This window comes from Halichoeres trimaculatus, unplaced genomic scaffold, assembly GCF_033239565.1.
Source record: "Halichoeres trimaculatus isolate MK-OKI-2021-1 unplaced genomic scaffold, fHalTri1.1 fHalTri1_scaffold_6, whole genome shotgun sequence".
Lineage (NCBI taxonomy): Eukaryota > Metazoa > Chordata > Actinopteri > Labriformes > Labridae > Halichoeres > Halichoeres trimaculatus.
The window spans coordinates 14,351,025-14,373,543 of record NW_027437184.1 but is presented as its reverse complement, the minus strand read 5'-3'; the positions used below and the strand labels follow the sequence as shown (position 1 = coordinate 14,373,543).

Sequence of the window (22,519 nt, the reverse complement as noted above, 5' to 3'; positions counted from 1 at the left end):
TGAAAGTGAAATATAACCCAAATGACCACATATAAAATTGGTCATAAATAGTAGGAAATGAGCTTAAATAATAGCCCAAAATACAAACTATTGGACTTTTTAAAAGTTTGAATCCTTAGAAATTCTTAACTTTGGCAAGATCATATTACTATTCCAGCAAAACAGATGGTTGGGCTTTTGGAAAAGCACTCCTTGAAAAGAAACTTATCCCAAAAGTATGTGTACTGAGTTACCTACTTCTCAGATGGGCAGCAGGAGCCGGAGTATTACTGGGGTTGTCAAGTGAGCAAGTGACCTCCTGTCACTGTGTTTCACTAAGTCAGGCCCATGGTTTCTGAATAACAACAACAAATTATAGCAAACGATAATTGAAAGATAAATGAAATAATTATGGGTCATTTGCCTCTGGAAAAAACAATAGTATGAGTGTAAGTATCCAGATTTTGACCTGCCTATATTCAGTGGTACAATCTTTAAATCATATTAACTACCCCTGCATTCATAGGTTGTTCATTTTTACAGCCTAAAGTCTTTTCCATCTGCTAAGGTTCAAAGTTTTTCAAATATAAACTTTATTTGCAATCATTGGCGCAAAAACAGGACAAAGTGCCAGCAGGAGAGACACATACATGAGACAAAAGACATTATGTAAAATAAATAAAAACAATAAATAAAACATCTGAAAAAATGAGAGAGTAATCTATTTTTGACAGCGAACTTTCTTTCAGTGTAATTTTAGTCATCATTCATGAATTCGGCGAACGACAGATTTTTTCTTTAGGACTAATAAATGTTTGGCTTGAAGGCAGGAAAATAGTAGTTACAAAGAATCCTTTTATGAACAGTTCATTTCAGGAGAAGGAGAAAAAGAGACTCTTGACTGGATTAATCATGTCCATGAAAAAGGTTGAAGTGGGGACGTTAGACAGGCTTTCCTCTTTTTTTTCAGCTAAAATCTTACATTTAAAGCAAGTCACATGGACAGAGAAGCAACATGATGCCCTTTTTAAAATTTGGTCAAACTTTATGCTACAGTAAAAATCATTGTGATACAGTGCACAGTCTGGTGTTATTTACAGAATAGATTAGATCTACTAAGAGTAAAATAAGTTTTTACAGTGCAATTCGAAGGGTTCACCAAGCAAACAAGCATAAAACTGCTCACTTCCTCTTGTGCTTCTATTTTGAAACTGTTTCTCAAAGTGCTTTGAATTTGTTTTGGTCCTCTTTGTGTTTTTCCATGCTGGTGTCATGTACACAATGCTGGCCCACTTGAAACCAAGTAATTTTTTTCATGCTGTTATTTCCATTTATGTTTTGGACTGCCGAACGTCTGTCCACTCCATTTTGGTGTTTTGCAGTGCCTGTGTTTTCTTCTCATCCACCTTCACGTAGTCCACTTTGTGCTCATCAGACAGAAAAGGCTTCTATGAGACACAAAAGAGATGTGTGATGGTTTCAATTCATTAACAGCTCAAAAAATTGACTCAATTCTGCCTTGATTGTACAAAAGAAATGTATTTACATGTTCCACTCTTCACCAGCTGCATAATGTCAGATTTACAACCTTTGCTGTTTTGTACATGCTTATGCACAGAGATTTGTGTATTTTCACCCTTGAACTGAATATTTTTTGACAGTTAAAGAAAAAAATTAGATCAGTGATGCCAGTTTGTGCTTGTACTGCTTTGTTGATGATTGTGCTAACACGCCTTTGCAGAGTGAGGGCCAGCAAGCAAATAAAAATCCTTGTACAGGGTGAAGGATATTTTTTTCTGTGCTTTTGCACTGCAAAAAATAAGTCAAAACAAGCATTTCTGACATTTTCTATGCATTAACTGCTTTTTTAGACTATAAGACTCTTTAACAAGACATGTTCAGAAATATGCCTTATTGCAAGAGATTTAAAGATAAAAATGATGTCTGAATTGCTTGGGAGATAAAGAAAAAAACTGTTTTGAAACTTGAAACTTGACAAACAAATGTTTCTTATCTTGTTTTTTTTTTCCCATGTCAAGTATTTCAGGCTGGTGCCACTGATGCTGGTGGATGCCTGGCCAATCAGGAGTGCCACTCACGAGTAGCAATCTTTAAAAAACTGGCATGGGCCGTTTCCAAACTGCCTACAACATGCTACATGTGAATGTAAAAAGTAACCAACGGATACTCTCTACTGCTTGCACATGTAGTATGTAGTATACCTGTTTGGTTGGGTCTGTTTTGCAGTATAATGTTTTCAGTTTCAGGAAGCAGATCTACAGCTAAAGGTTTTTTTTAGCCTTTTCAAAAATAAGCAAGAGAAAAAAAATGGTTATTAGATTATTTTTTCTTTGGAGTAATTGTATAGGTTTTTTGCTTTTGATCCTTTCATTATTTTGAATGGTTTAAGGTTTTTTACATTCATTCATGTATCCAAAATAAAAATAGAAATTCAGGGAGAGATTACAGGGTCGTGTTTTTTTTAATTAAAATTTAAATACAGCAGAATCATCATATTTGATTTTAATGCTTACACCAAAAGTTAATAAGTTCATTGAAAAAAAATCTGGAAGGGATTGACTTCTTATTTTTACGGCTAATGGAGAAACCACCTCCATATATACTTGTGATTTAATAGTAGTTACTTGGTGCTTTAAATTGGCTTTAATGGCTTAGTAGAACTAAACACCTCTTTTAAGACTAGAAGTAAAAAGGTACAAATTTAAGACTATAATTTTTTCTTCACCATTACCTAACTTCTATGTCACAGACCGTCTATCGTTAGTATTAGTGCATTGTAGTTGTAACGCAGACTCATTCCAGTAGATGGCAGTAATTAATCTAAGCCTAAGAGTGCCATGAGCATACACAATATCGTTAGCATCGTGCATTGTGGGAAACAGTATGCTAGGTAGACTGGTCCATTGCATGCAGAGACATTTTTCCAGATCAGTAAGACAACCAGGATTTTTTGGCATACTGAAGATTTTGCAAGTTCTCGCATACCGCCTACTACAAACTGAATTTCAGCTAAATTAGAAGGCACTGCTAGTGTAGTAGGCCATTTGGAAAACAGCTATAGTCATCAGTCAAGGGCATCTGGAATTAAAGTGAACTGTCCGCACAAACTCTTTGCCTGTCCACGGTGCATAACTAAACTAGTTTGTGACTCAGGAGTAGTCCAATTTTTAAGTGTCTCCATCTTTGAACGAGTGTTGCACTAGAGGTTAACTGTCTAGTAGTTCCTGACTTAGTGTTATTTAAAATTGTTGTCCAATTTCAAATCCCTTTGTTCCTTGGCTTTTTAGATTAATAGAGCCTTTCTTGTATTTTTGTTCATGTAAACTTTGGAGAACCCCTTTGTTTATAAATATCCCATTATTTTTACTAAACTTTTATATTTAACCTAATCCTCAGCTTCTGTTTTTTTCTCCTAACCTTTTAAAAGACTGGCCATAACAATACTTAAAAGGAGACACAAACACTTGTGTAGATTTCAGTTTTTTGCAGTGCATGTATTCTATCTTCTATCAAAAGAGGATCTTAACTACATTCAAAATGTAGCATTTTAGTTGTGTAGGTGGAACACTAGTAATATAGTGGTAAAACAAACAAAAGGGATGGGCCAGGGTCTTTTATCTGATCTTAATGTACCTTTTGTACAGGTGAGGGGGATGCAGAATTGAAATCCAGTGACAAGTAGTCAAGGTTTGATCTTCTTGCCCATGGCTGAACTGCTCCATCAAAAGTAAGACAGAACGGTTTCATCAACTCCTGTCAGAGGAAAAAACAGATGGAGTTTGCTCAGTCATCACCACTCTCGGTTAAAATGATTTCATTCTTATAATTCTTTAAGTGACAGCTTTGTCAGTGTTTTAAATGTCAGTTTCATAATTGCAGTATTTTAAGTGGACCATAAATTGAGCTCAGAAACACATAGAAAGCTTCTCATGTTCTCTACTTATCTACTCACTGCCTGTCAGTATGTAGGGAGTTAAGCACTCAGTTTATGACTAATGTGCTTTTTTAAGCCTTTTTATGGGAAATCAATTAATAATGCATCCTCTGCGGGAATCAGCTCAGGCTTAACCGCACTGCTATGGATGCACACTTTCTGGTAAACTGGAGATCAGAAGAATCTGGAAACACTTGCCAACCCACATTTTTTAGCATGTCAAGATCACCCTTTTGATATCTGCACCCACATTTGGTCCAGTTACAAGAATGTACAATTTTGTACTTTATCTAGGGTGAAATATGTATCTTTTTATGACTGTAGTTCATCAAGTTACAACACAAAGATGGTTAAAAAAAAATTTTTTTAACCAAGTGAGAGAATAAAGTCTATTTCCTCTTTATGACAGAACAGGATATATTTGTATAATATTCCATACTGATGAAACTTCGTCAACACATCTCTGTGAAATTCAAACAAATGCATCTTTGTTACTGAGAGAGTTAAGGATATCTCAAAACACTGATTCTTCGAACAACATTTAAATTTGTAAAAAAAATAATATATATATATAAATCACCATTTCAGTACAGTTTGTGTTTTCCTCTCTTGGATCCCCATTCTCAAGTCTTCTTTCAAGAGGTGATGGCTTCCTTGAAAAACTGAAACTTTAAACACAAAACCCCCAAAAGGATGAGTTTGTTGTTTAATCAACCACCAATCAAGTTTAAAACAAACACAAAACCATGTGTAAGCCCAGTCAATAAAAAAAGAAGAGTTTCCAAGTACGTAACCAGTCCCACACACAAAAAATATTGTTAACATATTCAAGTTCCTATTTTATACCTTACTTAACCAAAGGTGTAGATGCTTTGAAGTACTTTTATGTTTAAAAATGTTTTGACAAAGGTTTATGTTAAACATTTTTATCGGACATTTTTCAACATGTTTGAAGCTTAATCTTTGCCCATATACACATGATCAAAACAATGACTTGCCTTACTTGCAGGACAGGTTTGGCACATTTCTTTTTAAAAAAATCTGACCGAACCATGTGCAGGTAAAGCCTTGTGTATGAGAAGACTGTTTTTTATCTCACCACGATTCAGTCAGGGCTCTGCTCAGAGGAAGGTGAGTGGGACATTCTGTGATTGTTGAGAGCCCTCTCAAGTCAAGAGGTGGGGGTCGAACTGTGAACCAACAAAGGACAAAGTTATCAGATTGGTCGCAGTGCTGCATTATGGGAAGGAAAGGTCAGCTTTCAAAAGTGATGCTGAATAAAGATCACTGGGTTAATTATAAGTCATTAACATCAGCATTCTGACAAGTCTGACCCTCTTTAACATTTAACCAGGACCACATATTCACTCACATCACAAGCACCCCAGCTATAAAGTTTAAGTCAAAAGAATAAACAATGCTGTTGAAACATAAGAGGAGCGCTAACCTCGCCTCAAACGAGGCTTAAGATGGCGATTAATTGGAGGCGGTGCAAGATCTCCAGGTTGACCCATCAGTGCACTGAGAGGTGTCGAGGGCTCAGTAATGTCATTTGTATTGAGGAAGCTGAATGTTCTGGGACTCATGGGGATGTAACCATCACATTCAGTGGTGGTAATGGGAGGAGAAGGGGAAGCCATGGGTACATATGACTCATCCTCGCAGCTCTGAACTTTCACCGTGTTTAAACAAGGCTGTGAAAGACAAAGCATCACAAGATCAGATCACACTGTCATTTAAAGTCAAGAATGTATTGAGGCGTTACTCATATTTGATCCTAGAGTAAAAGCAGTACAGTACTCTGTACTGTCTGTACTGCTTTGATGGACAGAGTCATATGAAAAAATTTAAACCACTGTCATTGCCATCATGTTAATAAAAACTGTCAGGAGCAGCTGGTTAGTCCGGCTAATCAACAAGTACAAAAATGTACATAACAGATTTTATCTATTTATCTTTTCTGCACAAAAGAACAGTTAAAGCTATCCTATCCCAACCCACTTAACAGTTTAGCCTCATGAGAAAAAAAGTTTGTGTGCTTGTTTTGAATAAAGTCAACTGCTGAGGTAGTAATCTTTGCAAAGCTAAGCTAGGCCAATTAGCTACAAGATAAATGTTTCAGTTGCTTTTAAAATGGAAACAAGCTTTCCTACACTAAGCATTGCTAGCTAATGAGCCAATGAACATAATTTAGACACTATTATCATTTAAGACGAACAATAACAATTGAGTTGATGATTCTTTGATGTCAGAGTTTTTCTTACCAAGTTAAGACTCTGTCTTCTGTTTCTCATCATTCTTGTCTCTGCGTCTCCTGAAACAGGCACAGAATTAAGATTAAAATTAGTTCATGCTCTCAGATGTTACATTCATCTGTTGATTTCATGCCCCCTCCTACACCCACACAATTTGTTGGGTAGAGCTCTTATTTTCTGTATTGTTTTGAATTGTCTGTATTGAGTCCACATACCTATTCTGAAATGGTCCAGACTTGACAAAGACGTCCTCCTGGGGAATAAAGCACCGTGACTTGAGAAATGTTGTGTACCCATTGCCCTCAGCCTGTTCAGTCCTTCATCAGATAGCTGCTCTGACAGGTGGTTGGGTTTTGGTGGCAGAGGAGGGGGCGTTTGTGTGTCGCTAGTGGCCTCAAACAACGTCGAGGAGTAAGGTTTGTCAAACTGGAAGACACTTGTGGCACAATGAAGGAGTGGCGAAGAGGAGGAAGATGGTAAAGCTAAAGAGGTGCATGGAGCGCTGAAAGGCGGGTTGGTCAACCTGCCATGGGGGAAGACAGATGGACTAGGGCTGGGTGCATGAGAGATGGAAGATGATGAAGAGTCTGTGAACAGAGGCGAAGGGATGTCCTTGACCACATCCTCTGATGACTTCTGCTCCAGAGAGATCTCAGAGTTTGAGAAGCTGTCAAGTCTATAAAAAGACAAATAATGGTGAACTGTAATTCTTAAACACAAGCTGTATCATTCCCTCTGGTATGTGCACACATTGTACCTACCTACTGGTGCTTACACTCCCCGTCTCACACTGCGAGAGAAACAGGTAGTCCAGTGGGTGACTGGTGTCAAGCTGGCTGGATACAGACGTTCGGTCAGAGTTATCAGGGGATGGCTGGAGGGAGGTGGGGGTGTGAGGAAAGCTTTCCTCTGAGCTCTCTGTTCAGAACAGGCAGAGAGGAACAGAGAGTTGTAGTTTCTGCAACGTTACAACCACTTACAAGAAAACTGACAACAGCATGCTGAAAAAAGCATGACAGAAAACACATACACCCACATTTCTTGCAGCCTATACCTAAATACAGAAAGAGCAGGTGATTCTTAGCGATTTTTCTGCAACAGGGATATTAGAGGAAAACATATGTGAGCTCTGCTTCCCTTTTTTTAAACATGTTCTTCAATCTCTAAGTCAGACTGGCCTTCGCTCAGAAATTTGTATCATTCCAGTTCTCTCAAGGCCGCCGAGTCAAGGCTGTGCCTGCAGAGCCATGGAAAAATCCAAAGACTCTGTTTGTTCTCATAAAATATTTGTGACCCTTAAAAGACTCTTGTTTTCTCTTATGGGTGTCAAACAATGTCACGCTATGCCATCTTTCAAAACTATTTTGAGACCCAGGAATGATCCACATAGCCTGTCTCGACTAAAAAAAAACTTTATTGAAATCATCACAACTCTACTTGTGACTGTATAAAATGAAAGCTGTAATGTACACCACAGTAATTTGTTTTTGAGACCTAACACAGTGTCTGACCCCACATAGCTCCAAAAGGCCAAATTCAAGTCACTAAAACATGTAAGTTATCTGACTTGATCAAAATGGATCATCATTGCAGGAGGAGTAAATATCTGCACCATGAAATTATTCAAAACATGAACTGTTTTTTGCTGCTGCCGTTAAACCAAAACCAGATGTGATTAGTATCAAATGGTTTTAACCACAGCAGTATGTCATGAGATTGCTCATTAGTGAAAGAGCTACAGTTAGAGAGAAATGTATCAGCTCAAAAAACTGGTGGCTAACCACGTAGCTGGATCAAAGATTGAGAATTAGGAGAGATTTTTTTTATGCTGAAAACAAGCAAGTACTCATGTGAAACGTGTAAATTGACTCTTGTTTACTATATAAACACTTTATTTTGACCTCAATTTGAGATTCAATTTTTTTCCTTTACTTAACCACTTCCTGAGTGAAAATAAGTGACACCAATTTCATGGACCACAGTTTGAAAAGTGTCAACAACACCTTTTTGTTAACACTTTTATTCTCTTTTGTTCAATGCACTGAAAACCTTTCTGTGTGTTTACCTGCGTCTTCCAAGTTACCAAACTGACAGATCTGAGTGATGTTGCTGATCCAGCCGTTCATCTCCTCCTCAGTTTTAGCCACCAGGTAGAAAACACGGGAGGATGTTTTCACCACAAAGAGGTGCTTTCCGTGAAAGTCTCGTTTTATTCTGAGTTGTCCGTTCAACATTTCCACCTCGCACTCTTTCAAGTCGATGGTGCGGATTGGCTTTTTGGAGTTCTTACTCTGATAGTACTCCAGCACGTCAGGATCCCCACTCATGCGGCCTCTTCGCAGCACAAACCAGCGCTTCCTCCAGGCCTGCAAGATAAGGTCACAAACACCGTACCATGAAGTTAAGTTATATCTCTATCGTGCATCCCTTCATGTTGCTGAACAACAACATGCCCCCCCCCCCTTCCTTCAACATAGTTATGGGAAAAAGTTTACAGTTCCTGCTCTTTTCAATGGCAGACTTTGCAACTTCAGACTATTTTTTTTCTCCGCTTTTGATATGGTCAGTACGAGGAACTTCAACCCAAATTTCCCAGAAGTATAGAAAAGAGGAAGTTCACTGTATTTAACAGAAAATGTCTCACACAACAACAACGAAAGAGGTATTTATACTGCTCTGGGTCACTGTTCAACTGAGGACTTGCAGAAACTTCACAATCAAACAGAGAAAAGTTAAATATAGCTCTAAAGATCCAAAGCATGTAACAACTCAGCCCTCTCACAAAGAGGGTGCAAGCAGTTATGTGGGTGTTTGACTGTATTTTTAAAATACTTATGATTAAATACACTTCTTTTCAACAGAAATGCATTTTGATCGTTTAGGTTTCACACTTGGTTTTGTGGTTTCTGTGCATTATCGACAAAAGGCACAGCATGTCCTGGGCCTGTGGGTATTTTTCTCCTGCTCAAGTCAACGTCTTACTTGCGTGTTCGTACCAGGAAATAAATTCACCACACTTACTTCTAATGCACATGCAATATTTCAGAGGAAAACATGACTACAAAGATGACATTTAAATCCCAGAGACATTTTGTGAATGTAAAAGTTATATTAACACCACATAGTTTAGGACATCGAGGTCTGTTATCTGAAAGACAAATATCATTTTTGTTTGAAGTTTTATTTCAAATATTTTGCATAAGATCTTGTTCCAATAAAGATAGCTCCATTATATTTTCTATGAATTCAAGCCAAAAAAAAAATGTATTGAAAGTACACTGCATTCAGAAGAAGAGGTCTGAAAAATAATCCTAACACATGCGTCTATTTCTAGTATTACTGAGATCTTCTAACCACTTATCCTGGTCCTCCCCAACAGATGTTAGATGATAGCTGTGTTATGTCAACTAGCTTTGATCACCTGAAAGTAGGAGGTCAGCAGTGGGGACAACTGAGAAACCTTTCTAAACCCAGCCAGACAGCAAAATGTCTTTTTCACACACTCTGATTTGTAAGAGAGGGGGAGGCTCCAGTGTTACTAATGATGTTAATGATTCGAGTGTTTTAATACTTGGACAGTGTGATCTTGTGTAAGAATGCAAAGTACCAGGACCCTTAAACTGGAGCAGCTAAATGGAATTCAGCCATTATCTTTAATAATACGTGATCTGTGTGATTCCTAATGTGACATTTTTTTTAAAAGGTGCATGTATGAGTCTTATTTTCAAAATAATTGAGTTTACAGAATGAAGTGAGAGGTTTTACATGTATATATGCAGAATACTGTAACAACACTTGCTACAAGTGACTTTCCACCACTGACAGCATCACAATGTCTAAACTACTCCTCTGAATAGAAATAAAGAGTTTCAGGTCAGCCACTTCAGACACTCTTTGGATAGAAGCCTGTTATAGGCTGGCTAACACAGTGTCTGACCCCACATAGCTCCTCATGTTGAAAATGAGTCATCCTTCCTGAGCTAAAGGGTCCCACGGTTTGATAAAGTCAGTCCGAAGCGGTTTTGGTATGTCAGTCAATCTGAAAAGTGAAGCTGAAGTTTTGGATCAAAAGTACGCTGACAACCTCCAAATAAATGTTGTTTGTCGTTTGAAGTGTTGGGTCAAATGTCAAATCTCCTCAAATGTCAAGCAATCAGTCAAAGTTTAACTTTTTTGAGTATTTAAATAACTTGTCTTAAATATTTTGGAAGTTGGAGAAATATTGATATATTTACACAACATTTTGAAATTGTTTTTTGACACTGTGGAAATTACAAAGTGTTATATTTTTGCACCAGAGCTAGAACACCATGACAATACAATCATTTTTTACAGCGATTAATAAACATATTTGCAGCCAGGTTCAAAAACTTCATGGGCCTTAAAAGCTATTTTCTCTACTGGCCTTCAAAGGGCATGAATGTTTTCATAGCTCATTACTTTAAAAGTTATTAAAGATACAAATTTTGCACAAATCAAGGTATTGTGGACCTGACTAATAGGTGGGCACCCTGTAGATGTCTACGAAGAGGCTAAAGGGTGGTGTCATGTACACTACATCGATGAATAAAACAGTCTGTGTGTAAAGTTTATCTATATGCATAAGAGAACCTTTAAGTAAAGACAAACTTCCCAAATAAGTTCCATTTCTTGGGGAATTTACACAAACAGACACTTAAAGAGCATTTCTTTAAGAAAAAAAAATTGTATTACATTTTTTATCCTCAAATCTGAAGGTTCATGTGACTCAGCTACTCTATACAACTTTGAAACCTGCCAATGCCTGGTCAGTGATGTCTAAATAATGTCTCAGTGGGGGCAATTTAAACATACAGCCTCTTCAGGTGGGTACGGCCCACACCAGAACAGTTTATGCTGACTTTTGAAGGACTTTCATGATGCTTGTGGCGTTTTCACTCACTGTTCCTCCTCTACATTAGGAACACAGCACTGTCTGTCAACAGAGCTGCCCATTAACAAACATTTTGACATCAAATAACTAATCAGAACTAAACTTCCCAGAAAAAACAAGCACTGCACAAGACAGTGTGATGAGACAACCAATGACACCGTGAACATGTTTGAGGAAGAAGTATTTGCTGTGTATTTTTAATGTTTTTGCTTGACCTATGTTCTATCAGTTATGATGGACAATACAGACTTTAATACTTTACTGCAATCAGTCACTTGGGGGAGTTCTAAAAATTCTGGCTTCACTTTGGGAGCTGTTGTTCAGCTCGTGTCTCGCACAGTCTGTGGTCTGGACACTACAGACAAAACTCTTGTTGCCTCTGATCAAAATACGGGATGACAACAAGCTGCGGCCAACTTCAACCTCCACATCAGACTATTTTCATTTAATTTGATTACACCAGTTCAAAGATAAGTCTAACCATGAAAAAATACATTTCCATAATGTTGTGTGTCAGGGCCTGACATTTGAATAATACACCTGACAGAGCTTCTGTCCTTCCAACAGGCCACAAAAATGTCTACTTACTTTGCTCTCTGGAGAGTGGATTTACATATCATGTTGTAGTTTCTACTTCCTACTCTGAACCCCATCAAAATACACACATACACACACACACAAACAAAAAAAATAAAAACACCTCCACCCACCCTTTCCCTGCACTGCTGTTGACAAATAATGACCCATGTCCTCCTCCTTCTCCTCCTCATCCTCCTCCTCGTCTTCTTCCTCCTCCCCCTCAGCTAGTATAGAGGAAGTGCATGAAACAGCCATCATAAAGATGGACTATTTCTGCTTGTCACTTAGAACTGAAGTGTCTGGCTGCCTCTGACATTACTTCCCATGTTTCACAATTTTGCCCCCCCCCCCCCACAAACACACACACACACACACACACACACACACACACACACACACACACACACACACACACACACACACACACACACACACACAGAAGAGTGAGTTGCTAGTCCAGCGTTATCACATGACCCCAACAACCACAAAATATTGACGGCTGTGTGCTGTTCATGTAAGAAAACTACATACACACGTTTCAGTCTCTGCGTTAAGTTATTGATATAAAATTGTTAAAAATGATACGTTATTATTATACATATTTAAGAAGATCCAGAAGCCAAGAAACAAGAGTAAGGTGTTTTAGAAATGAGGAAGCTAAAAGCAAAGGACTGAATAGCAGCTGAGTCCAACAGCAGCACGCAGAGCCCACGGTATCTTTCTAAATCATCATTCCACGTCATAGCACACACACACACACACACACACACACACACACACACACACACACACACACACACACACACACACACACACAAACACACACACACACACACACACACACACACACACACATACACACAAGCTTCAACAACACAACCCGGCTTCCCTCCTAGCTGGCAGAGGACACAAACAAGAGTCCGGCATGTACTCCTACTCACAAATCTCTTCAGTTTCTTCTCTGGGGGGGATTTGATGAGCCAGCCGACGCAGACAGCATCCCCAGCACTCATCTTGACTGCAGAGTGTGTCGTCCCCGCTCTCGCCTGCTGCTGCTGCTGCTGCTGCTAGTGCTGTCAGTGCTGCCTCTGCCTCTTCTGCTGCTGTGAAACTGAGAGCACTGTGAAGCATATCCTGTGCTCTGGTATTCAGCCCAGCCGCTCCAAAAGGAGGAAGTCAAAGAAATTGATCACACTGACAAGAGAGAGAGGAGGAGGGAGGAGGAGGGAGGAGAGACTGAGAGAGAGAGAAAGAGAGAATTATGTGTTTGTTTTTGCAAGTGCTCGGGGCAAGTGTATGAAGCAGTTGGCCTGTGGGGGCGTCAAAGGAGGGGGGTTACTACACATAAGGAGGTTTGACAGGTTTGAGGACACAGTTGTATTGGCCAGTAATACACAGCAGCCGAGTCACATGCTGCTGAAAGATCTTATCTTTAGCTTCACATCTACGTTAAACTGATTGTATTCTCCAAATGAAATGTTCTATGTGTGTGTGTGTGTGTGTGTGTGTGTGTGTGTGTGTGTGTGTGTGTGTGTGTGTGTGTGTGTGTGTGTGTGTTTACTCTGCAGAAACCTGCAGTTGTTTATACAGACTATGTACAATAAAAAAAATATCCATGTGAGTTTTCAGGGGTCCTGGTGCAAAGTTTAAAATAATCTAAGAAAAACTCTTATCTGTAAACTCAGTTTTCTTCTTCTGCTTAGACTTATGTACAATGTTTTGGCTTCAACAAAACTAAATTTCAAAAGATTCAACGGTAATAAAACTGTTTCTATATGATCTTTCATTGCTCTTTTGATGGTTGAATAAAGGAAAGCAATAAAAAAAAAAATAATGCAGTAATGTTTTAAGAAGAATTTTGAGATACTTTTAGGATTTTAAGGCTTAAAAAATGCAATATGACTTAAATATTTTTTTTACAGAGTTTTAGGGGATAATATTTTCAAATAACTTAAAACATATTTTTGGATGATTATTTAAAAACAGCTTATAAACTCTTAGTTTTCTTGTTAATTTTCTTGTTGAGGATTTTTTGCGTTAATTATTTTTCATTTATTATTTTTCCAAAGCAGAAGATTAAAGAATAAATTATGCATGTTTTTTAAAATTTTCATTTTTTAAATAAAAATTAAAATTGAATGTGATTTATTACTATCAATACTATCTATATGCTGTTCATTTCCTTCTAACATCCTTCTTATAATAGGAGTTGTGTTGTTTCCTTTACTTCCCTTTTTAATTCCAGTTTTGGACGGCATCAAAACATTCAAACCCTGATCCTTTTACAGCAAAGGTTACAGGAGCAAGCTAACACAAGTCTATACTCTTTGGAGACCATTTACAGTTTCATGCTGCAGATAGTTTTATGCATTCCAGGATCTTTTCACATTTAGTTCATTATGTAACTTGGAAGTCACAAGCAACATCGACAACAATCAGGTCTCTTTAGAAAAAATATAACCGTGCAATCAACATTTTGTAAAGGCAGCTGGAAAAACTCCAGTGCTACTGTATTTGTGATCACATTGTTAAATGTGTTTGTATCACACGTATCCCTAAATGTCTTATGAACTCATCCCAGATAAGGTGTTGTTCTTTCTCTGTTTCTGGGATCAGTGTTTAGAAATAATTGTGACTGGGTAAGCTGAAGCTAAAACAGCTTTTTAACTCTTTAATAATACTTAATCGAAAAATCTGCGGGACAATATAAACCTTTCTTTAATTTGACATCATCATTGGCTCATGTAATGATTCAAGAGTTCCCCAATAATAATCAAATTATAAATACTTAAAATTCAATATAGTATTGACATTTTAATTTTCAAAGTGCACCAAACATGTACTTTTAGTACCTCTATAACCTTGATCCTTATCTTTTTTTAATCATTTATCTATTAAACTGTCTATAATCTTACAGCTGTTTTGATGGTTTCACTTACTTTTTTAACAATTTTTAAACTACAACTGTATATATTGTTTTGCTTTGCGTGTGCATTCTGATTTTTTAAAATGCTCTCTTTATTGCTTATTAATTGCATTTTTTTTTCAATGACTGTAACATTAGATTTTTATGAAAGGTGCTACATAAATAAAGGAAATGTATTATGATTACTCACCAGAACACAACTAAAAGTTCTCTGCACTGTCTCTTAAATATAAGGAGAAGCGTTTTTTTTATTGTTAGCGTTGTCAAACTCTTATTTTCATAGTTAAAAGCAATTCCAGTTTCACTGCAGTGGTAGAATGGATAAATCAATTTGCAAAAGTGGGCTATCAAAATGCAAATGGATTCTCTTCTGTCAAATTGACTTCCTGTTCATAAGCCCACTGGACAATTTCTTTTGCTTCTACAAAAAGCACAGTTGTACTTTACATGTCAGTACCTCTATTGTCGACAAGGGGACAATAGATAACTTTAGTTCTCAGAAACTACCACCAGAGAGCGACATTGAGTCCTGTGTTGTCATCAAGAGTATGACCAAGAAAAATTTGTATTAAATTTGTATTTATAAATTCATAAATCATGACGATAGGCTGAAGAAAAAATTGCATAATTGAAACTAAAACCACTTGTATAAATCTGCCAAAAAGATGCCTCTGTGCTATAGTAAGGTCTTTAAAGTAAAATCAATATCATGGGGCTTTGCATTGTTTGCCGTTTATCACTGGATGGTCTAACCTACTTCATAGGAACTTCTATCATGTACATCTGTTTATACATTAATACCTCAAAAAGTAGTATAAGAGTAGTAAGCCTGACCAAAGTACATTTTTTCTGTCCTGGGTACAAAAGACACAAGCAGAAACAAGAAATCAAGCTGGTTTTCCGTTTTGTACAAAAAAAAAAAAAAAAAAAAAGCATCCGGCAGACGTGTTGGCCTCAAAATACACCAGCAAGTCCTGGTTCTTTTAGAGTCCTCTGGCTGTGTTGCCTGATAATTCAGACTGAAATCCACTCTTACTGGAACACTATTAAAAAAAAAAAAAAAAAACTAATATACACTCAACTCTATCGGATCATCACCTTTTGGTGGAAATTTCTAAAAATGTGACAAGCATGTACCCTTGTAAAATAAATAAATATATAAATAAATAATAAAATATAATAATAATAATAATAATAATAATAATAATAATAATAATAATAATAATAATAATAATAATAATAATAATAATCATAATAATAATAATCATAATAATAATAATAATAATAATAATAATAATGGTAATCATAATAATATATCTAAATATAAAACAAAAAGCTCAATTAAAATGTATAAGTGCACTTTAATGTGACTCTGATGCCATGTGACATAGGGCATGAATTTACAACCAAAGGAAACTTGTTCCTGGGACTCACCACAGCCTGTTTGTATGAATTTGACAGAATGGCATGGACTCTAACTTCGCCATATCGAGCGTCATTCATGTCTACCCATAGTCCCTTTGTGCGCGTATCCTCTGGGCCATAGCTGTGCCATGTGTAAAACTTGCCAGAATCCTCCTAACAGAAAGAAAAACAGAGAAAACTAAAGGTCATGACGGCGTGACTGTGTTCAAAGACTATCATACAGGCTGCCACATTAAAAGCTCACCCAGCACATGGCTAAATCATGTGATGTCATTCACTTCCCCAAGTAAGTGATTGTTTCCAAAAAAGGGCAGTGTTTCAGCGAAAACAAATACAATAAAGGCAGCAACATGATAAATGCCACACGCCATGACTGTAACGACAAACAGTGTGGCGTAGAACTCACCACTACACGTGTCATGTTGTTTGGCAGGGTGTTGATGGTGAGTCCTCCACCAAGGACAACTGGGCTTCCTCCAGCCTGGCCTGAAGTTGACCTCTGAGCTCTTTGAGGATGAATGTCCCGGCCAGTTTGTGAAGTCACACTGTACCACATCTCTGTCCAAAATAATAAAAACCAGGTTAGCATGTCGTGAGGTCATGAAATTAGTATTTACATCCACCTCTAAGTCAACTGATGCATTACACCAAAACTTTATTATTTCATGGCAGCGGTACCTCACTGCCACATAACATTTCAGAGGAGCTTTTTTCGCAGTTTTCAGGCTCAATATTCACTCAGTCAGTCAGATACATGAGAAATATCTCTTTGTGTTTGAATAGTGAGTGTTGTTGTCAGTTGCAGCCAACTTTGTATGAAGGCAAAAACAAATTAAATATACTGTGGGGAGGCTGTATAGGGACTACCAGAACCAACAAACACTGTTAACCATAATTGATAGGCAAACTGAGGCAGATAGACTCTGTTTTAATTTTGTGTGTTGTATATTTCACCCTGCTTCCTTTCAAGCCACACGCTAAAAGCCACATATTCCGAGTTTATGTTGAGAGTGTACTCTAGCACTACACTGTTAATTTCCTATGGTGAAGGAATATCTGACAGTAAAAGACTTTGATGTGGGGTGTTTGTGAACAATGTTGTTCATTTGGAAACTGCAATGGATTTTTCTTCTTTTATAAACTATATAATTTTTGTCAATTAAATAATGACAACTTTTAGAACGTGCAGTTTAATTAAACATCAGCCAACAAGACACAAATATATAGACTAATTAAATGGCTTAAAATCTATCTATCTATCTATCTATCTATCTATCTATCTATCTATCTATCTATCTATCTATCTATCTATCTATCTATCTATCTATCTATCTATCTATCTATCTGTCTGTCTAGTAGTACGGTACAAGATTGATTGCGCCTCTTGTACATTCACAACGGCACCATGGTGACGTCACGCCCAGGGGCTATATGTATCCCCCGTACGTTTGTCTGTTAGCGGAGCCGTAGCATTAGCTTACAGACCTAACCCTGCTTGTGAGCAGCACTCGTCTTTAACGTTTACTTTTTCCCTCTTGTGCTTTCAGTAAACGATGGGAGCTGCTGAAAGTAGCGCCGGGAACCTTTTAAAAGCATAAAAAGTAAGAACGGGAACCTTTAAAAAGCCAAGGAAACCCCTCTCCGCGAAGTTCAGTTACCCGCCCACTGACACTGCGGTGCGTGGTCAGCGCGGCTGCCACAAAGAGTTCGTCTCTGCTGCTCCTGTGTCGCCTTGTTGGACCGTGTTAAATATAGACCGTGGGATTTTAGAATGGTCGGGATTATCATCTGAACAGAGCAAATCTGAGAAGGGTGTCTCAACCAGATCCACAACTGATCTGGTTTGAAAGCCCGCTCTCAAACACCTTGTCTGAGTGTGGAAATGCCACTAACCTGTGGGAAGTTGTTTGCCTGCTCCCTTTTCATGCTAACACGGCTAACAGCTCCAGCGGCACAGGTGATCACAAAATGTTAACACAAAGCACAAACCTAACCGAGGTTGCCGCACAAGCTTTCAGTCAGAGATACAGGTTAGCTCCTTTGTGAACCATTTCTAATTTGGCAATGCCCTCCAAAGAGGAGCTCAGGTAGGCCTTAGATGTTTAAACACAGCTGGGACTCTACCAGAAAAGAACACTACCTGGACTTGCATCGCAAAAAGTTAAACGATCCAAAATGTCTTTAACAAACTGGATGGCTGATTTCTGATTTGTTTAACACAATAACACGTCAACTGCTAGATTCTTATTGTGTTTTTCTTTGATGAAATGTTTATTTAAATTGACAAACCTATAAAATTAGGGATGAGCAGCATAATCTAATATAATAAGCTTAACTTTTTATCCTTCACATAGGTTGAAAAAAAATTGATATCAATTTTAAAAATACGTATTCTTTTAAAACTGTTTTAGAGTTTCCCGTTAGCTTTGTGTCACATAAACATAAAACAGTAAAAAATGAAAAATAAAGAAAAAAAGAAAAAGAGTAATACGTGCATTTTCAAAGCCAAAGTGGCTTCATTTGGTTAAATATAACTAGAGCTGCTTAGGGATAATTTCTGACATTGATATCTGGGGTTTTGACCCTGTTTATTTTATTTTATTTTGATTTTTTAATTCATTTATTTTAGCGGTAAAGCCAAAGCATCAGGCCCTGTCACATCCAAGAAAAAAAATAAGTAAAACCCAATGTGTCTTAAAAAAATCTTTAAAAACCTTAACTTTTTTATTTCATGCTAACAGCTCATATACTTGCATGCATTTGCATTAACCTTAGGCAAAAAGGACTCCTGTCACATCCAGCTCATGTCACTAACATGCTATATTTTAATATTATTTTATTGAAAAAAAATCATTAAACTATCATTTTTTACATTCTTTGTAATCCTGAAAGTTTTTTTTTTTTATGTTTTCAAAGAGTTTTTATTCAAAGATTCAAGCATGCTGAGATGGGAAATTATGCTAATCTTACAGTTTAACATTCCCCATGCCTTAATATTCAAATTGAATTCAGACATTTCCATTTTCTAGCAGACTGACCCGTTTATGAGGCGACATTAAGGTGGGCACATACTAGTTTTATTAGAAAGCGCAGCTGGAGAGGATCAGGAAATGTGGAGAATTGGGGGTGCTGTACATGGGGCATTCACTTTACCCTATAGAGTCCAGTGTAACACCAGTGCTACAATTTGCAAACCAGATTAGAAAGACTTAATAAATTAATAAATCAGAAACATCTCTGCTGCACTGAAAGTCCCAGTGAGCACAGTGGCCTCCATCACCTGTAAATGAAAGAAGTTCAGAACCACCAGGACTCCTCTAGCGCTGGCTGCCCATCTAAACTGAGCAAGGGGGGAGAGGGGCTTTGGTCAGGGAGGTGACCAAGAACCCAATGGTTGCTCTGTCAGAGCTCCAGTGGTCCTCTGTGGAGAGAGAAGAAACTTCCAGATCGACAACCATCAATCCACCAATCAGGCCTGTATGATAGAGTGGCCAGAGGAAGCCTCTCCTTATTGGGACATGGCATCCCAACTGGAGTTTGCCTTAAGGCCCCTGAAGGATTCTCAGACCATGAAAAAGAAAATCCTTTGCTCTGATGTGAAAAGATTGAACTCTGGCGTGAATGCCTTTGTGTTTGTCTTTAATTGTTCTTTGATTTTATTTAACCTTCTTTTTTTTAATGCTGCTGTCGGTGTCAAAGCACTTTGTAAACAAATGTTTTTAAAAGTGCTATATAAATAAAGTTTATTATTATATTATTATTATTAATGCCAGGCGTCATGTTGGGAGGAAACGAGACACCGCTTGTCACCTGGACAATGGGACAACACCATCCCATGCCATAAAACGCTCCCTGACTTCAAACTACTGCTTCTTCCATTACTACTGCTACTTAAACCTCTGTACTTTTGTCCCTGCTCCTACTACTTCTTCTTTTCTCCATTCCACATTTTCAGCTCTGGTTCACTGCTTATAGCATTTATTTTTTTCTTTTTCATTCTTCAGCTTCAGCATTTGAACGCATTTGCTGCAAGGACATGCAACTTCTCTAGTTTTTGTTCTTAAGCTCTCTACAGTCACTGGTGGTAACCCACACCTGCTGCAGCACACAGAACACAGTGTTCAAGCTCCACACCGTGGGACATCGTACTGATCGTCTTTCCAGCTGTGAGTCCAATAAGTCCAACCCATTTACTTTTAAACATGTGCACCACAATGTAATTTCATCAGAGTATTGCTTATCAAAGGTTTTCAGGCTCATCAATGCATGCAGCAATGGATGTCTGAGCATTGCACTGAATTGCTTTTTTGTCCACAGCAATGAAGAACCTCTGGATTTTCTTCTTTAGCTTACCGATGCAGAGAAGGAAGGGCTGACTTGCATCACCTTTGTCCAGAAGTGTAGAGAGGCTGGTTCCTTCCAGCAGTTTGAACGAAACTGATCTGTAGAAGCATACCAGATAAGTTAGAAGTGTTTTGCAGTTCTACAAAAACCTGCAACAAACTTGTATTAATAACTGGAAAGAAAAAGGGAAAAAAAAACAATTTTGGTAGAATGAAAAGCTTATGGTACACACCTCAACAAATGCCTCGATGTAGGGGCAAGAGTTGCAACAGCAGCAGGGGTGATGACATCACTATCCAAGCCTTGGGGAGAGTTAAGAGTACAGAAAAGAGGAAAAGGACAGAAAATTTTCTGAAAATGTTAATCAAGAAAGCTCAGTTTAGTCCTACTGTTGCATGTTGGACTTAATAAAAGAAAAATCGCAGATGACTTTATTTACGCACAATAAAACACACTTACCTTAGTTATTCTCTGCTATAGGGTCAAAAGCTGCTTGAATCTCTTCCCCATATGGTTCAAGGAAGACTCTGGCTTTCTGCAATGACTTTGGTTAAAACATGATGACCACTTCCAGAAATGTTGTCTGCAAACATTTTAGAAAAGTCCTGGTCAAAAACACACAAATTGAAGTTGAACTTAGCCCGTTCAACTCAATTAAAAGTTAATTTGAAAGAAGTCCCCTCAACATTCGTCATGAGTGTTGGTTTAAGTGAGCCAAAATAATTACTAAACTACTTATGGTATCTGGTTAGAGTGGCATTAATATTTTGCAATAACATAAGCTTACAGTGGCTTACCAGTAATAAAATAATTCAAAACTGTTTGAAAAGTATAAACAGCTGTATCAGAACTTGGAGTTTACAGAAGCAACTTTATTTTACCCAACAATGTACAGCCAAATCCAGGATTCGAAGCAGGGTGTGCTGCAGTTAAATAACACTTTAAGTGTCACATCAAGGTTCTGAGTTAAGAGTGAAAATTTCAGTGTTCAATACGCTGCAGTGACACAGATTTGTTTGGGTGACACTCTGTTTTTACATTATTTTTTGAGTCTTACTCTTTTTCAACTAAGAGAACATTTGCATAGATTTGAAGAGTTAAATTAACTCTACACTTGCTGACATTTGACCAATGCCCAAAATTTAACTCTCCTGGATTAGCCGAGTTGGTGAAACTGAAGTCCTTTGAGCTGATGTTGGTGGATGAGCGGCAGCTGCACATCGATCAGATTGACCAGCAGACCCAGAAGGTCCAGGATCTCACTCAGAAGCTCCAGGAAAAGGAGCAGCGATTAGCTACCGTCTCCGACAGCATCAAGGAGGACGACCAGATGATCCTGAAGCTGGAGGCCGACCTGGAGCACAAAGCAGACAAAAGTTGCACTGGTACACAAGGAGATGACGGCGAAACTGGCCAATGAGGAGTCCCAGAGCAGACAGCTGAGGCTGAAGCTCACTGGCAGGCACATAAGATTGAAAAGCTGGAGTTGGAGGAACATGTCAGAGAGGCTGAAGCAGGAGGAGCAGAGAGGGGAAGATTTAAGTAAGATGATCAAAGCTGCGCAAGGAAAGGTCACAGAGGTCATGGAGAAGCTGATCTAAGAGAACAAGAAACTCCACAAATTTGCACGAACCCACCGGGCTCCCAAGGCACCACCAGGCCACAGACATGGGGGCGGGGGGACCTCGAGTTGTGTCCTGCCATGCCGTGTCGTGCCATGCTCCTACTCAGATAACCCAAAACTACCTAAACCAAACAAATTATTTTCAAACTTCAACAAACTTCTAATTTGGCTACAGAACACAGCACAGCACCTGATCAAACCCGTTGAGCCTTTCTCGAGGATGTTGAGTGATTAAAGGCCAAACCACCAGATGCCTTTAAGGTACACTACTGAGGACACATTAACTTTCAAAACAATCAAGCACTTGACCAATGTAGAGCAAAAATATAATAATTAGAATAATCTTTTCAACAGACCAAAAGCTTTTTAACAACAACAGGTTTAAAAAGTTTTTGGTCTGTTGTAAAGATTATTTTGAGGGTTAGGTATTGGGTAGGTTTTTTGTACATGATAAAGTATTTGGGCTAGGTTCTTGAGGTTAAAGGTTTAAGGTTAAGGATACATTGGTTTGGTGCTTGAT

At 38.0% G+C, this 22,519-nt stretch overlaps 1 protein-coding gene across 2 annotated transcripts; it reads right to left on the bottom strand.

Moving 5' to 3' along the window:
- Positions 1–40: 40 nt before the first annotated feature.
- gab3 (GRB2 associated binding protein 3) lies at positions 41–20,968 on the bottom strand. 2 transcript variants are annotated; one of them, XM_074671772.1, is made up of 15 exons: positions 20,835–20,968; positions 20,608–20,677; positions 20,385–20,473; positions 16,438–16,589; positions 16,041–16,184; positions 12,622–12,916; positions 8,255–8,555; positions 6,951–7,107; positions 6,405–6,865; positions 6,199–6,248; positions 5,382–5,628; positions 5,034–5,124; positions 4,515–4,602; positions 3,634–3,753; positions 41–1,427 (listed from the first exon to the last, which is right to left on the bottom strand). In XM_074671772.1, exons 6-15 carry the CDS (start codon positions 12,691–12,693, stop codon positions 1,311–1,313), a joined length of 1,704 nt encoding a protein of 567 aa, XP_074527873.1. In that variant the 5' UTR covers positions 12,694–12,916; positions 16,041–16,184; positions 16,438–16,589; positions 20,385–20,473; positions 20,608–20,677; positions 20,835–20,968; the 3' UTR covers positions 41–1,310. The 2 variants fall into 2 exon arrangements, with proteins under 2 accessions (XP_074527873.1, XP_074527874.1); XM_074671773.1 differs by lacking the exons at positions 20,385–20,473; positions 20,608–20,677; positions 20,835–20,968 and adding an exon at positions 17,925–17,999.
- Positions 20,969–22,519: the final 1,551 nt, after the last annotated feature.

Coding starts and splice junctions, on each gene's coding strand:
- gab3 (XM_074671772.1), bottom strand. CDS start 12,693: ATGAGTGCTGGGGATGCTGTCTGCGTCGGCTGGCTCATCAAATCCCCC. Junction 7,108..8,254: donor TGGTAACTTGGAAGACGCAG/GTAAACACACAG, acceptor TGTTCTGAACAG/AGAGCTCAGAGGAAAGCTTT. Junction 5,125..5,381: donor TAAGCCTCGTTTGAGGCGAG/GTTAGCGCTCCT, acceptor GTTGGTTCACAG/TTCGACCCCCACCTCTTGAC.